Source organism: Mandrillus leucophaeus, unplaced genomic scaffold (genome assembly GCF_000951045.1).
Source record: "Mandrillus leucophaeus isolate KB7577 unplaced genomic scaffold, Mleu.le_1.0 Scaffold171, whole genome shotgun sequence".
Classification (NCBI taxonomy): domain Eukaryota; kingdom Metazoa; phylum Chordata; class Mammalia; order Primates; family Cercopithecidae; genus Mandrillus; species Mandrillus leucophaeus.
This window is the reverse complement of record NW_012101710.1, coordinates 1,456,891-1,472,437: the sequence shown is the minus strand read 5'-3', so window position 1 is coordinate 1,472,437 and position 15,547 is coordinate 1,456,891. Positions and strand designations below refer to the sequence as shown.

The window sequence follows — 15,547 nt, the reverse complement described above, 5'->3', positions numbered from 1 at the left end:
GAGAGTTAGTGGAACAAGCTGTTTTTCTCACTAGACCAAGTCTCAAGGCTATAATGGGTGTATGTATTTTCTCCTGCCCGTTCTAGGTATGCGTGAATCTCAGCCTGCTCCTCAGCTAGTCGAATTTGCTTGGTGCTGGGTGGCCCAGGCCCTCATCTCAGCTTTTAGTTGTCTTGCTTCTGTTGAGCCGTGGATTCTCTAATTGCAACTGGTCTTGCGAGCACTAGGATACCCCAGTGACTTCTCTCCTCCTCACCTCTGCTGTGTGGCACCAGCCCCAATGTCTCAGGGTAATTAGAGTCATTACCTCCATCAGTGTAGCAATGCCTTTCTTTTTCACCAGCCCACTTGCATGAAGTGCACAAAGTGACTAGGATGTATTAAAGAGTCCAATTCTCTGGATCCCTTTTTCTTCTATGGGATATCTTCCCTCACCCGAGAACTCAGGTCTGTAATCCAAAAGAGCCTAAAGTTGGGGGGAAAAAACCAAATAGATGGCCAGAATAGGGACCAATCATATCTTGACCTTAGGTTTAACCTTTTTTTTTTTTTTTTTTGAGACAGGGTCTTGCCTTGCTGCCCAGGTTGAAGTGCAGTGGCACAGTCACAGTTCATTGCAGCCTCGACCTTCCGGGCTCAGTTCATCCTCCGACCTCAGCTTCCCACGTAGCTAGGAGTACAGGCACACACCACCATGCCCAGCTAATTCTTTTATTATTTTTTTTGTAGACACAGGGTTTTACCATGTTGCCCAGGCTGGTCTCAAATTCCTGGGCTCAAGTGATTGACCCAGCTCGGCCTCCCCAAGTGTTGAGATTACAGGCATGAGCCACCATGTCCAGCTAACACTACCAGGCGTTGTTCTGAATCCTATTATCCTATTAGTGTGGCTACTTCCAGGTGATGCAATATCTGCTAGGCCTACCTGATCCCCTGGGGAAAGTGCCTGTTCTCATACCTCTTTCAGTAAGTACAATGAGTCCCTGATCTGCGGCAATGCTGTGCAGGCTGCCATGCGTATAGATTAGGTATTCAAGCTTCCAGATTGTGGTGCTGGCTGAGTCAATGAACAGAGAAGGCAGGTCCGTATCCAGAGGAGATACTGAGTTTGATTAGGAAGAGTCACTGCATGTTTCCTTGGTAGAAAGGCCAGATATAAGCAGCCAGTCGCAAGTGGCCAGCTTGAAGAATCATGTTGCACTGTTGGTTCAGCATCAGTCTCTGCCGTTGCCAGGTTTGGCATCTGGCATTGGCAAAAGCCAGATTAGCTTTGGTGAGGAGGAGCTGTTGCTGTCGGATTCACTCATAGCCTCAGTCCTTGCCAACATGACCGGTTTATGTCCCATTTTATTAGTTGAGAAGAAATCTAAATGACAACCACAGTTGAGTCATCCTCTTCAATTGATTGATGAGTGCCTTATCTGAAGTGGATGCTCTCTAGTGATATCAAAAATCCACATACGTCAGCCACCCCCATTGGGTTTTTAACAAATGACTTTCTTTGTTTCTGAATTTCCAGTCCTATTTCTCTCAGGCCTCTTTCCCATCAGCCAAGCAAGTTGTCAGTGCCCAAGTGTCTCTTTACATCCATTCCCAACCCATTTCTTTCTCAAATCTCTCCCCATTCAAAGTTAAGGACCAAAGGTACTACTTGCAGCTCCGTCTGCTTGGAAGATTCTTCCTTCACCGTGCTCCCTTTCGCCACACACGAGTAAGGCGGTAGTGTGACATCTTCATTTTCCGGATCACGGCGACCCATGTATAATCCCAGGCCTGAGTGTTTAACTGTTCTATCAGTCGGTGAGGCCTGTGTATAACTGAGAGAGTAGTCTTACTCTTATGGCTACATAGTTCTGTTAATTGCCTTCTCATGCTTATCTCCAGTTGCATATTTTCTTTCTTTCAAGATAGAGTCTTGCTCTGTTGCTTAGGCTAGAGTGTATAGATGTATATACAAGATATGTATATTTTGTAGAGATGGGATCTCACTATGTTCCCAGTCTGGCATGTTTTCTTAATACCTATGGGGTCAGGACTTCAGTTTGTCCTAAGGACATCAGAAGTTGCCCTTCAATGTACGTAGTTCCCTTCTGCAGAAGGCATCATCTTATTCCAGGACCTTACAGATGCATGCTTGACTCTTCTTTGGGGCTACTAGAGACTCCCCACAACATCCTTATCCACAACAGATATCTCTGGCAGCATCCCTTATGCTGGGATATGTGGCTTACGTGAAAGGGCAGCTTCTAGAACTGTTGTCTAATTCTATGGCTGAGTCCTTTCTTCTTCTTTGTCTCCCTAAAAACTGGCAACCTGGGCCAAGATAAAGTAATTGGGATCTGATTTACTGCCTCATTTGAAACAACTGTAAAACTGGACAAAAAATATGAACAGTTCTCAAGACATTGGATATCAGGCAGTGAAAGAATGTGATCGCTGAGAGATAGAAGACAAACAAGGGGAGCCTTATGATTGCCCTCTGCTTACTGCCTTGAGGGGATTTCTAGGCTGTGGCATAGAGAAGGAAAACCCAGGCAGAACCTAGAGGACTTTCTGAGTTGAAGAGAGCTGAGAGTTTGGAAAGATCTAGGCAGTGAGATTTCTAAGGGCAGGGTACTGGATAAGAGAGCACTACATAGAGAAAGAATGCTGGAGACCTCCAGAGGGTCCACCTTGAGTGTTTGGCAGAATATTCATCAGCACATTCATGTGAGAAAACTACCCCAGGCAAGGGAAAGGACTATCCAAGAAGATTAGAGGCAATGTTCCCTATGCTTACACAGGACTTGGCGGAGTGTCTGTTCTCACCAGCCAAACCGTCAAACGTCGTATTCATGAGTTTATCAGATAACCTACACAGAGTTGTCTTGGGTCTTGAGAATGGTTAGCCCTAGACCAAATCCTGCTCTGGTTCTGCCTAACAAGTCTTGAAAAGCAAGACCCAAAAGGATCCAACTACTGCTCAATATCTTCACAGTATCAGAGAACAAAGTTAATGAATATTTATAGGAATGCAAGAATTTCCAGGACCCAACAAGGGAGAATTCACAGTGTCTAAACTCTAATCAAAGATCATCAAGCATATACAGATGCAGGAAAGCATGACCCATAACAAAGAGAAAAATCAACTGATTGAAACCAAGCCAGAACTGACACGGTTATTAGAATTAACAGAGAAAGATAATGAAACAGCTATAACTGTATAACCTATGATCAACGTAGAGACGTGAAAAACACAAAAAAGGTAGAAATCAAACTTATAAAGATGAAAACCATCATGTGTGAGATAAACACTGGATGGGGCTATCAGGAGACTTGACATCACAGAAGAAGATATTAATAAAGATATAGCAATAGAACTATCCAAAATAAAAGGCAGATAGAAAAAAAAAACCAAACACGATGAAAAGGCCACAAATGAGTTGTGGGAAAGCTTCAGATAGCCTAATAGATGCATAATTGGAATCCCCAAAGGAGGCAGTGGGAGGAAAAATATTTGAAGAAATAATTTTTTCAAATTTGCAAATCCTAATTACTGGAGTTACCAGCCAGTGCAGTAAGGCAAGAAAAAGAAGTAAGAGGCATCCAGATTGCAAAGGAAGAAGTAAAACTGAATTTTCAAGTTACATCATTATTTATGTAGAAAATATGTTACATATTTTTAAAAAGCTGCTAATAAGTGAGTTTAGCAACATTACAAGATAGAAGATCAACATATAAGAATTATATTTCTGTGTACTAGCAAAAAAAATCTGAAAATTATATATTTAAAATTTAAGGTAGGATGGGCATGGTGGTGCATGCCTGTAATCCCAGTTACTTGGGAGGTTGAGGCAGGAGAATCCCTTGAACCCAGGAGGCAGAGGTTGCAGTGAGCCGAGATTGTGCCATTGCCCTGCAGCCTGGGTGCAAGAGCAAAACTCCGTTTCAAGAAGAAGAAAAAAAAAATTTAAGATAGTACAAAAAAATCTGAAGTAAGGATAAATCTGACAAAGGGTCTGTAAGACATTTACACTGAAAACTACAAACAATGCTGAGAGAGAGAAGAAAAAGAAGACCTAAATCAATGCGCAGATACACTGTGTTTATGTATCTGAAGGCTTAATATTATTAACAGGTCCATTTTTTCCAAACAGTCCCATGGTGATATTCTTCAGGCTCAAGACCCTGAGACAAATTACATGACTAAAATCTAAAATTCATCACTAAGCTGTGGAGAAGATTTCTCTACATGATTTTTTTTTTTTTTTTTTCCAGAGACAGGGTGTCACTTTGTTGCCCAGGCTGGAGTGCAGTGGTGCAATGGTTCACTCCAACTTCTGCCACCCCAGCTCAAATGATTCCCCCCACCTCAGCCTCCCGAGTAGCTGGGACTACAGGCACATGCCATCACGCCTGGTTAATTTTTGTATGTTTAGTAGAGACAGGGTTTCACCATGTTGCCCAGGCTGGTCTCAAACTCCTGGGCTGAAGCGATCCACCCACCTTGGCCTCCCAAAGTGCTGGGATTATAGATGTGAGCCACCACACTCAGCTTCTACATGCTTTTTGTTTTGTTTTAATCTATTGCGTTCTCTTTGTACTCACCAAGAAGAAGAGGCTATTATGTTTAATTGAGAACTCTTTTCTCAGTTGATTTCCTCATCACCCAACCTAATTGTGTGTGACTCCCATCTACATCTTCTTGAAAAGGGCATAATTTCTCTAGTTGTCCATCTTGATGTTCAGCTTTAATTTTCCTAACCTTGGTTTATGTCAACTCTCTTCTTCTAGTTAACTCCTCTTGGCTCCTGTCCTCTATGAAGTGCCTATCTTGCAACAGCAAGGACAAAAGGTGCTATCTCATTTAATTTACATCCATAATATTAATGTGGTGTGACCTCACATTCATATTCTCCCCACAAAGTTGAGTGTTATTTGTATTTATTTCTGGCTTCGGTTTGACTGCTTTTTGGAACTCTGTATGGTCACAACAGATATGAATGTTTATGGAGAATCTCTGAGGCAGAATTAGCATTAGGGTTTTTAAGGTTCTCATCCGAAATGATTTGGATTTAGATAATTATTGGTTCTTTGTTTAGGGATCATTGTGGAAGCTAAGTGAAGACCTTTAGCCAGAATTGACCAAACTACACTGTAACATAATTCATTGTTGATAAATACTCCCAAGTGAGAGAAATGGAAGCTTTTAAAATTTACGTTTTTAATTTGTTCATGCTTATAATGCTTAATAGAGTGGTTTAGGTCCTTTTACCATTGTGCGTTGGAATGGATTTTTTTTTTTTTATTATGCAGAAACTAACATTTGCCTTCATACTTTAATCCTTGATGTAATGGTCCCCAACTTTTATGTTATAGAGAACCTGGCATTATAAAGAATTAAGTCAACAGACATGCAATAAAAGATTTTTATCCCTAAGCAAAGTAAATGTCCTCTTTCCTGAAGGTTTTCTGAAATTCCTTTTTTACCGACTTGAGAGAGCAATTAATCCTCACAGTAGATTTGACAGACGGTTCTAGTCATCTGTTCGTGCTTTACTAAATATGGATTGCACACTTTCTGCCCCTGATTTAATAAGGAAAAGTGGGAATGAATGAAGAATGAATGATCCCCAAAGCATTGTTTTTGTTAGAGAAAATCACATGAATGGGAATCCCAGAGGAGGAGTGTTAGGAACATTTCAACATTAATTCTTTAGTCTTTGGATTGGCTTTCATAACTATTAATGAAGATAAAGTTTAAATGTAGTCATTCATGGTATGACATCAATAAAAAGGTTGTGGAAGATTAGCATCTAATTGATATCAGGAGAGCTTATATTCGTCAAATTTATATTCCTGAAACAAGTGCTACAAATTCCTTAGACCCTTCCACACAGGGACCTGTTTATTGCCCTTCTCAATTTAATATGAATTTTGAAATAAAATACACATTAAATAACTTTTACAAATATTGTGTTCCCTTTGTATAGCTTCCATTGTTACCGTACTGTTTAATTTAACTTCATATTGATTACTCCAATTCTTTTGAAAGAACTAAAAACTTAACCTCAGCTTGCCCCATGCCTAAGGCCTATTAGTGAGCTGTATACACCATCAGATTCACATATATATCTCTTTCTTAACAAATTTCAGTCTGAATTTTTCTTGTGGTTTTCTTTTTCTGTGATAGCTTGTTATGGGACAGTCTGAGTTTTTCATTTCATTATTTTGCTTCAGGAGAAAACCTGCTATAGACTCATCCCACTTTGGATGTTTTTAAATTTCACCTAGAAAATTTATAAAAATAAAATTGAAAACAATTATTTATCATGCCATGCCAAAAAAAAGAGAATTGATGTATTTCCAAGAAGGACATAAATGGCTTACAGTTATTTTTACCTTAACCTTTTTTTTTTTTTTACTTTAAGAATAAGAATAGGCTTTGGTCCAAGGTATAAAAGCTTATTATAGAACTTGGTTGCTTATTTTCATGCAAAATAGATATTTTCATACCAGCATAAAAATTACTATTGTGGGGAATAGTCGTATCTAAAGTGACATAAAATGGATATTGACAGTCCCCCCACCATTGAGAAAGAAAAATCTTACAACTAATTTTAATGAATATGTAAATTTTTTCTTATGAATCAAATGAGGTTCCCTGACCACCTAGGGGAAGTGTAAATATTCTCATCTGCACTGAGGCTGTGGTTTTGGCCTGTGACAGTTAGACTCAGTCATCGCATCTGGCGGTGCTTGGAAAGGACCGCTGAACAGTAACTAAAGTAGTATTTTGTCAGATGTTTTCTAAAATTTTAGTGGCTCATACTCAAGGGAACTTCTTGTAACAGGTAAATGTGTCCCAGTTTGAGGGGATTCTTTATCTTCCAGTGATTTTTGGTGGTTTACCAGGAAGCCATGTTTTTTTTGTGTGTTTGTTTGTTTGTTTGTTTTTTCAGAAAAAAAGAAATGATTCTATGAGGTATTATTTAGGTTTTGCTATGACCTTGGTGAGCACCTAGTAACTTTAGAATATATTTCAGCAAAAATTATTTTGGCTATGTTCTAGGGCGTGGAATTTTGAAGGGTTCTAAAGCCACAGAAACCAACTTTCTCTTGTGTGAGCTGTTGCGTGGATATTGGGGTACCCTTAGAGTCAGTCACTGGGCAACCTGGAGATTGGGCATGAACAGAGTGAGCCACAGTCACTCCAGAACCGGTCCCATGAGGGTCCTGCTGCTGGCCCCTCTGAACACTGGCCATCACTGCTTGAGCCACTGCCCCAGTTGGCACTGGACACTCCGCTACTCCCTTGGACTAGGGCTCCCCTGTGCCCTCACCACTGCTGCCACTGCTGCTGTCAGATGAGTTCTCCTTTAGCCCTCTTCCTGGGCATCACCAGCTCCAGATTTAAAAATCCAGAGCAAGTGTGTCTAATTGGCCATGCTATGTGTCAGACCTGGTACCTGTGGAGGCAGTGGTCTGGGAATCTCCAGATGTGGTCCTTTCAGCCTTTAATTGAGATAAGCCCCATCTACACAAAAGCTCATAGGGTGGAGAATTCTCCAAATACAGGGAAGTGGTTCAGCTCCTAGGTAGACTGAACATGTCAGATGTCTAGTCCAAGCAATTGTTCCTGGTCTGAGATGGACCTGATCCTGCTTCCTAGAGAAATTCTAGCGTTGTTCCAGTGGTCCACTCAGAGATGCAGGTCACAACTGAGGCTTTCTCCTATTAGCAGAAATGGACATTTAAGCCTTGGTTTTTGTTTGGATTTTGTGTTTTATTTTCTTTGCCATTCCTGATGATGAACTGGCCCTGGAAAACACTGTGTTCGTTGAGTAGAATTCTGCCTTGATAGAGTGAGTGCAAACATTCCCTGCTGTGTTGATTTGAAACAGGAACAGGCATTTTCTATATTTTAGTGGCATATGGTGCTAAGATTTTATCATACTTTCTTGTAAAGAGCCAGGAAACTTTGCCTGCTTAAAAATGTGTGTTTATAAACAATAGACTTACAATGAATATTCCCATCTGTTAGGTGAACATAATTTGTGTAGGAATTCCCGTAATAGGTGGAGGACTTTGCAACTTTTTTCATATTTTTTTCCCTGGTGAGACATTAGACTAAAGAGATGGTACAAAACAGCATATGCTTAATATTCAATTTTGTCTCTATTTCTCCCTGTTGTTTGAAAGTAGTTCTATTTTTGTGCATTAGTACATAGGATTACTATAGAAATTCATAAGAATTTAAGACCTACTTAGGTACTGAAAAACAGAAAAAAGTAGAATGAGCAATCATATAAATATGGTTATGTTGCAATGATAAAACTGTCTTTGTAGTGTTTCAAATACCTACTGCAATGACTTGTGCTATTTCTTTCCAAAAACTTTTCTTGACTTTTGTTTTAAGCTAATCTCAAAACTCCCCTCTATTGTAATCATAGCATGTAATAATCAAAGCTGCACATACTCCTGGTCTGGATTTGTAATTTAAATAAATGGCATTGGCTCTTTATTATTGTGATTGTATTCACTAATTAATTTTGTTTTACATGAACTATTCCACATAAAGAATAAAACTTTTAAGATTAAAACTCAGCAATATTTTTTCTCTTCACAAAAGATTTTGTTAATCCTCCCCTAGGAGCTCAAGAAGATTATCAGAGGGGAAAACATAGTTTGATTAATTTTTGCTTAATCTTGAATTACCTGTGTTGTCCAAATGTTTTAGTCACTTAAAATTATGCCTATCAGTTCCTTTTTCAGGTTGCCTAATTGTACATACTTGAATAAAAACATGAGCAATTTGTTGAATATAAGTGATTCAAGGTATGCTTGGGAACTGAGCAAATACAGCATAGCACACACTTTGTTTTCTACTTGATTTTGAAAAAGTTTCTCTGGTTATACTTTGTAAAAGGAAATACTTTAAAATTGTAGACAGGTATTACTGGAACATCTTTTTTTGGGGGTAAAGTATACCATCATTATGTTTTCTTCTTCCCTTTGTGGAAAATAGTCTATTCGTATTTGAGCTCCTTTTCTTTTCTTTTTCTTTCTTTCTTTTTTTTTTTTTGAGACAGGATCTGGCTCTGTCACCCAGGCTGGAGTGCAATGGCACGATTTTGGCTCACTGCAACCTCCGCCTCCCAGGCTCAGGTGATCTTCCCACCTCAGGCCCCAAGGAGCTGGGATTATAGGCTCACACCACCACACCTGGCTAATTTTTGTATTTTTTTTGTAGAGACAGAGTTCCACCGTATTGCCCAGGCTGGTTCCTTTTCTTTGTTTTGATAGACACCTTCCCATATGTGAAAAGCATCTAAGCCTCATGTCTTACTCTTTTGTTTTTTGTTCAAATATGATGTACCTTATTCAACTGCAATGTTGCATACCTTCACTTTTATTTTTTAATATGATCAACAATAGAAAAAGCTGTACATATCCAATGTATACAACTTGATGAGTTGGGAGATAATTATATGCCCTTGAAACTTTCACCACCATATATGGCATAAATCTCTCCACCTCCAGAAGTTCATTATTATTTTGTGTGATAAAAACACAGAAGACTTACCCCCTTAGTAAACTTTATGTAATGCAGTATGATTCCTGCAGACGCTATCCTGTACAGTAGCTCTGTAGGACTCACTCATCTAGTATAGCCAAAACTTCCTGCCCCTGCATTCTTCCCCATTTCCCCTCCCCTGTACCCCTTAATGGCCACCATTTCACTCTCTGCTTCTATGAACTTGACTATTTTAGATTCCTCTTATTCTTATAAGAGTATAAGAGTATCAGGTAGGATTTGTCCTTGTGTCTGGTTTACTTCACTTAGATGAACCTAAAGGATATCATGCTATGTAGCAAATGCCAGGATTTCCTTCTTTTTAAGGCTGAATAATATTCCATTGCGTGTATACACCATATTTGCTTTCCCCATTCCCCAGCGGACACCTGGGTTGTTCATGTCTTGGCTAATTGTGGATAATGCTACAGTAGATGTGGGAGTGCAGACATCTGAGATCCTTATTTCAGTTCTTGGGAAATATACCCAGAAGTGGGATTTGGGGGTCATGTGGTCGTTGTATGTGTAATGTTGTAAGAAACCGCTCTACTATTTTCCATAGTGGCTACACCAACTTACATTCCCATGTTTAGTAGTTCCTTTTTCTCCAAGTCATCAGCAACATTTATTTTTCATTTTTTGGTAGTAGCCATCCTAACAGGAGTACAAAGACATCTCACTGTGATTGGGGTTTGCATTTCCCTGATGATTAGGGACATTGAGCCCTTTTTCATATACCTGTTGACCATTTGTGTGGCTTTGGAGAAATGTCTGTCTAGTATCTTTGCTCTTATTAAAATTAAGGGGCTTTTTTAAAGCTATTTTTTCATGATGTAGTGTGTGTGTGTGTGTGTGTGTGTGTGTGTGTTCTGAGACAGGGTCTTGCTCTCTCACCTAGGCTGGAGTGCAGTGCTGCAATCTCAGCTCACTGCAACGTCTGCCTCCCGGGTTCAAGTGATTCTCCTGTTTCAGCCCCCCAGGTAGCTGGGATTATGGGCGTGTGCCACCACACTGGCTAATTTTTGTGTTTTTAGTACAGACTGGGTTTCACCATGTTGGCTAAGCTGGTTTCAAACTCCTGACCTCAAGTGATCTGCCTGCCTCAGCCTCTGGGATTACAGGCAGAAGCCACCACGCCTGACCTCTCATGTATTTTGGATATTAACTCTTTCTTTTTTTTTGAGACGGAGTCTCGTGCTGTCGCCCAGGCTGGAGTGCAGTGGCCGGATCTCAGCTCACTGCAAGCTCCGCCTCCTGGATTCAAGCGATTCTCCTGCCTCAGCCCCCCAGGTAGCTGGGATTATGGGCGTGTGCCACCACACTGGCTAATTTTTGTGTTTTTAGTACAGACTGGGTTTCACCATGTTGGCTAAGCTGGTTTCAAACTCCTGACCTCAAGTGATCTGCCTGCCTCAGCCTCCCAAAGTGCTGGGATTACAGGCTTGAGCCACTGCACCCGGCCTAGATATTAACTCTTTCTTAGCTATATAGTTTGCTCACACCTTACTCTTAATTTGTCTGTGAATGTGGCCGACAACTCAATTACTGTACCATCTTGGGCAGCTTAGAAGGAGTGGGCTCCAGAGTTGTAAGACTCATTTCAAGTGGCTGTTGGTTACCTATCTTTACTTGCTGGTGGATTTTAAAACATCCTAATTTACAAAACCAGCAGTAAACCTAAAGCAAGGCTTTTATAGAAACTCTGTCTTTTAATTATTTTTTTTTCCTTTGAAATTATACTAAAAAGTGTAGACAGGCATGGATTTGAAGGATGATTACTTACAGTTGCAGAAGTGGAAAATACATATGAAATGACTTTTTAACCTCTGAAAAAGTTTTTAAAGTTAACATCAGGGCATACGTGGAGAAGTCAGGAAAGGAAGCGAATACATTATACTGAGAGACGTCCACGTTGGTGACTGGAGAGAGACGTCCTGATGGCATTGCTTTCTCTGCCCTGACGAGTTCTACATCTCATCCTGAAAGTGTTCTTTGCCCCTTTGTGTGGAGTGACACAAGGCATCATGTTCAGACTGTTGTCAGTTCTAGAAATAATCTTTGGAAATTCTGACGTTCTACAGAGAGAGAGTTATAAATGATTTTTGATTGAGAGGGCTAGTTTAAATGCAGTGACTTTTAATGATTTAACCTTTCTCATTCAGCCAGTTGTGAGTTATATCCCCTGTGTGCATGGCGCTGTGCTAGCTACCACGGTTACAATGATGAATAAGACAGAAGCAGATCCTAGCTTTGGGTGATATTTATAGCCCAGTTGGCGAGACAGGTATCAGGGCAATCATCTCAGAAATAAACGGTAGTTCTAGTTAGTCTCATGGTTAGGGAAGGATTGTGCAGATACTAGGTTACCAAAAATAAAATATTCGTTGAGCATAGACTAGATGAGATGCCAGTGCTGTTTGATAAAATAGCACCTAATGGTTAGATATAACTGTTGAACACTGGATGTAAGCATTAACACTTCTTTTTGCTATTCAACAGGTATATTATTCCATCTTTGCAGAAGCTCGATGCTGGGTTTTACCGCTGCGTGGTGCGAAACAGAATGGGAGCACTCCTGCAAAGAAAATCAGAAGTTCAAGTCGCATGTATGTGTACAGTACGGAGATGTCCAAATGTTGCAGAACAGAGTGTCGCTGGGGAGTAAATCAGAATCACTTTTCACCGTTGTAGGAACTAAGATTTTATCTTTGGTCCTATTCCGGGTAGAATAATTGCTCAACTCAGTGAGAGATAAGTAAGCAGCCAGCGTGACTGGCCGGGCGAGGGGCTGATGAGGCAAAGGCCACTTTTCTTCATTTGAAAAGACTCAGGTTCCTACAAGGCCCCGGGGAGGATGAAAAAGTGAATGGGATACCTTCTGTCTTATGAATCAGCTGCTCTTAGATTGCACTATGTTTGGATTCAAAATGTTATTAAAGTATAAAGTTCAGCCCATTTAGGTCAAAGTTCGTTCATTGTCAGTTCTTTCCAGTGACGATTTGTTTAGAAATCTTTACGCCGCACCACAAAAAGCACATGGATAGTGAGCGTCCCCGATGGTATTCATGTGATATAGTGATTTATTAATTCTTTATTCAGCAGATCCTTTTTGGAGAATGAAACTTGTAAAAGTAAACGAAGGAGACATCAAGAATGCAGGAAGCTTAAATTTTCATGTAGTCTTGAGGAGAAACAGGAGAGCAAACTTGGCCTATGCAAAGTATTTAGTCCTTTTTCTAATTCAAAATCTGTGAAGAGTAAAAATGGACTGCCTACTTTACCTTACGTACATATGTGTATATAAAATAGAGACATAACATATAATTATATGTCATATATATGTGATATATGTTATATATATATAAATAAATATATATTTGAGGCAGGGTCTATCTCTGTCTCTCAGGCTGGAGTGCAGTGGCACAAACATAGCTCACTGCAAGCTTGAACTGGGCTCAAGTGATCCTCCCTCCTCAGCCTCCCGAGTAGCTGGGACCACAGATGTGTGCCCCATGCCTGGCTAATCTGGCTAATTTCTTTTGTTTTTGGTAGGGGAGGGATCTCACTGCATTGCCCAGGTTGGTCTCTAATGCCTGGCCTCAAGTGATTCTCCTGCTCTAGCCTCCCAAAGTGCTGGGATTACAGGAGTGAGCCTGACTTGTTTTATTATATTTATTATATCTTGAATGTACTACCAAAATTTCTCTTTGTTTAAAAGTAAGCAAAACAATGTTGTAAGATGTTAGATTACATTTTAATATATCATTATAAACTTTAGAGAATGAAAGAGCTCCTGAGTTGGGCTGTACTTTTTGGTGATGACAGAATTTCCTCATTTGTCATTTTAACCCCAATTAAGGCTTGTAGCTTTCAGTGTGAGTAGGTGAAATAAAATAAATATCTAGTTATTCTACCATAAGCCTAATGATTGGGTGAAGTGGTGATGCTATACATGTTTGCTTTTTAAAATCACTAGGAAGGCTTAAGTTTTTCTAAATTGTGATGTCGAAGAATGTTGCAGAATAATTGAGAACTTTTATTCAGTTGAATGATTGAAAATGTAATTATTAGAGTGAAGATCAATACCTAAATTATGTTTTAAGAAGAGCTTCAAAATTATTATATTCTGTCTTATAAAATTGAATTTTGCTTAATGTTTTAGTGCCTATTCTGTATCTCTAGCTCTTAGATTTTTTTTTTCTTTTCTTTTTTGAGACGGAGTCTGCCTCTGTTGCCCAGAGTGGAGTGCAGTGGCATAATCTTGGCTCACTGCAACCTCCGCCTCCCAGGTTCAAGTGATTCTCCTGCTTTAGCCTCCCGAGCAACTGGGATTATAGGCGCCCACCACCACACCCAGCTGATTTTTGTATTTTTAGTAGAGATGGGGTTTCACCATATTGGCCAGGCTGGTCTCAAACTCCTGACCTCAGGTGATCCACCCGCCTTGGCCTCCCAAAGTGTTGGGATTATAGATGACAACCACTGCTCTGCCTTTAGATTTTTTTTTTAAATCTTTCTTTTCTCCTTTGCTTTGATAACAAATTTCATTTTCTTTTAAAATATGAATATTTTTCTAATCTGTTTTGTTGGTTTGTTTCATCTTTTCCCTCAAATATTAGATACTATCACATAGAAAATGTCTTTCAACTCCAGAAGACATTGATAATAGAGCACTTCCATGGAATATTTCAAACTTATTTACATTTAAATAAAAATACACTATTTTGCCTTATCTATTTGTATATTTTTATTTGCATCTGACCATCATATGGAATTTTATTCAAAAATTTCAAATGTTACTAATTTTAAAATTAGCCGTTTATACCTACATTCTAATAGCTGTGTTTTGTCCTGTGACTCCATTTTTTAAACGTTTTTTACTAGTAGAACAAATACTGGAACAAAGACTAGTTGCCCCAAATTAAGTCAACAGTATGGGAGTGGGGGAATGCTGTATAGACTCTTCAGTGGTTAGGAAGTATTGCTCCCAAAAGATCTGTGCGGGAGACAGTGACCTCACAAATGAAGGGAACAAGCTGAAGGGAACAAGCTGAGGGGCTGGTGCCGGGCTGGAACAGGTTTGAAAGATTTATGAGCTAGGAGGCATCCAGATGCATTTTCTGACAGTTTCTGAGAAAACTGCTTTATGTGGTTCTAGGATGGCTTCAGCACTTCATTTTCAGTATCAGACAGTTGCAGACGTTCCCTTGTATTGTCAGGTAGGACAAACACCATGTGGCTTTGCTGACGAACGCGCAGCGTGGGCGCTTCAGAGGCGCGTGGCTTGGCTTGTCCTGTGCTTCACTCACAGGCAGATGCGCGTTGGTCAGCGCTGCCCTGCAGTCTCACTTGTCCTGGTGTGACATGTGGCAGCATCAGTGACTTCACTGTAACACGTACCTGTTTCCATCTGTGACCCCTTCCCTCCCCGAAAAATGTTTTCTAGAACTTGAAAGCGCTCTTTTTCTCTGCAGACATGGGAAGTTTCACGGATACGGACCAGAGGAAAACAGTTCCTCAAGGACGTGCAGCAATTCTAAACCTGCTGCCCATCACCAGCTACCCCAGACCTCAAGTGACTTGGTTTAGAGAAGGGCACAAGATTATTCCAAGCAACAGAATGTAAGTTGCTCCAAACATTAAAGCTTCAAATACAATTTTAATGTCATTTGCTGGCACCATCTACACAGTAAGTGTACCAATTAAGGTTACCAATGGTTTGAAAAGAGCAAACTAGTCTAGGGGTCCTATCCTAATCTTTAACAAACAGCTGTTTTAGGACTGGCTTGCATATTTTTAAACATTTCAAGCAAACAACCGTGTAATATTTTTCTTTTTTTCTTTTGTTTTATTTTGTTCTGAGACTGAGTCTGCCTCTGTCGCCCAGGCTGGAGTGCAGTGGCACCATCTTGGCTCACTGCAAGCTCCGCCTCCTGGGTTCACGCCATTCTCCTGCCTTAGCCTCCCGAGTAGCTGGGACTACAGGCACCC

The 15,547-nt window shown here is 40.1% G+C and overlaps 1 protein-coding gene across 1 annotated transcript in view; it reads left to right on the top strand.

The window, feature by feature from the left end:
• SDK1 (sidekick cell adhesion molecule 1) overlaps window positions 1-15,547 on the top strand; it is a 707,360-nt gene that overhangs the window by 17,344 nt on the left and 674,469 nt on the right. The window contains exons 3-4 of the mRNA XM_011976935.1: window positions 12,056-12,162; window positions 15,031-15,178. Coding sequence (XP_011832325.1) covers window positions 12,056-12,162; window positions 15,031-15,178 — 255 coding nt within the window. The remainder of the gene's footprint in view (window positions 1-12,055; window positions 12,163-15,030; window positions 15,179-15,547) is intronic.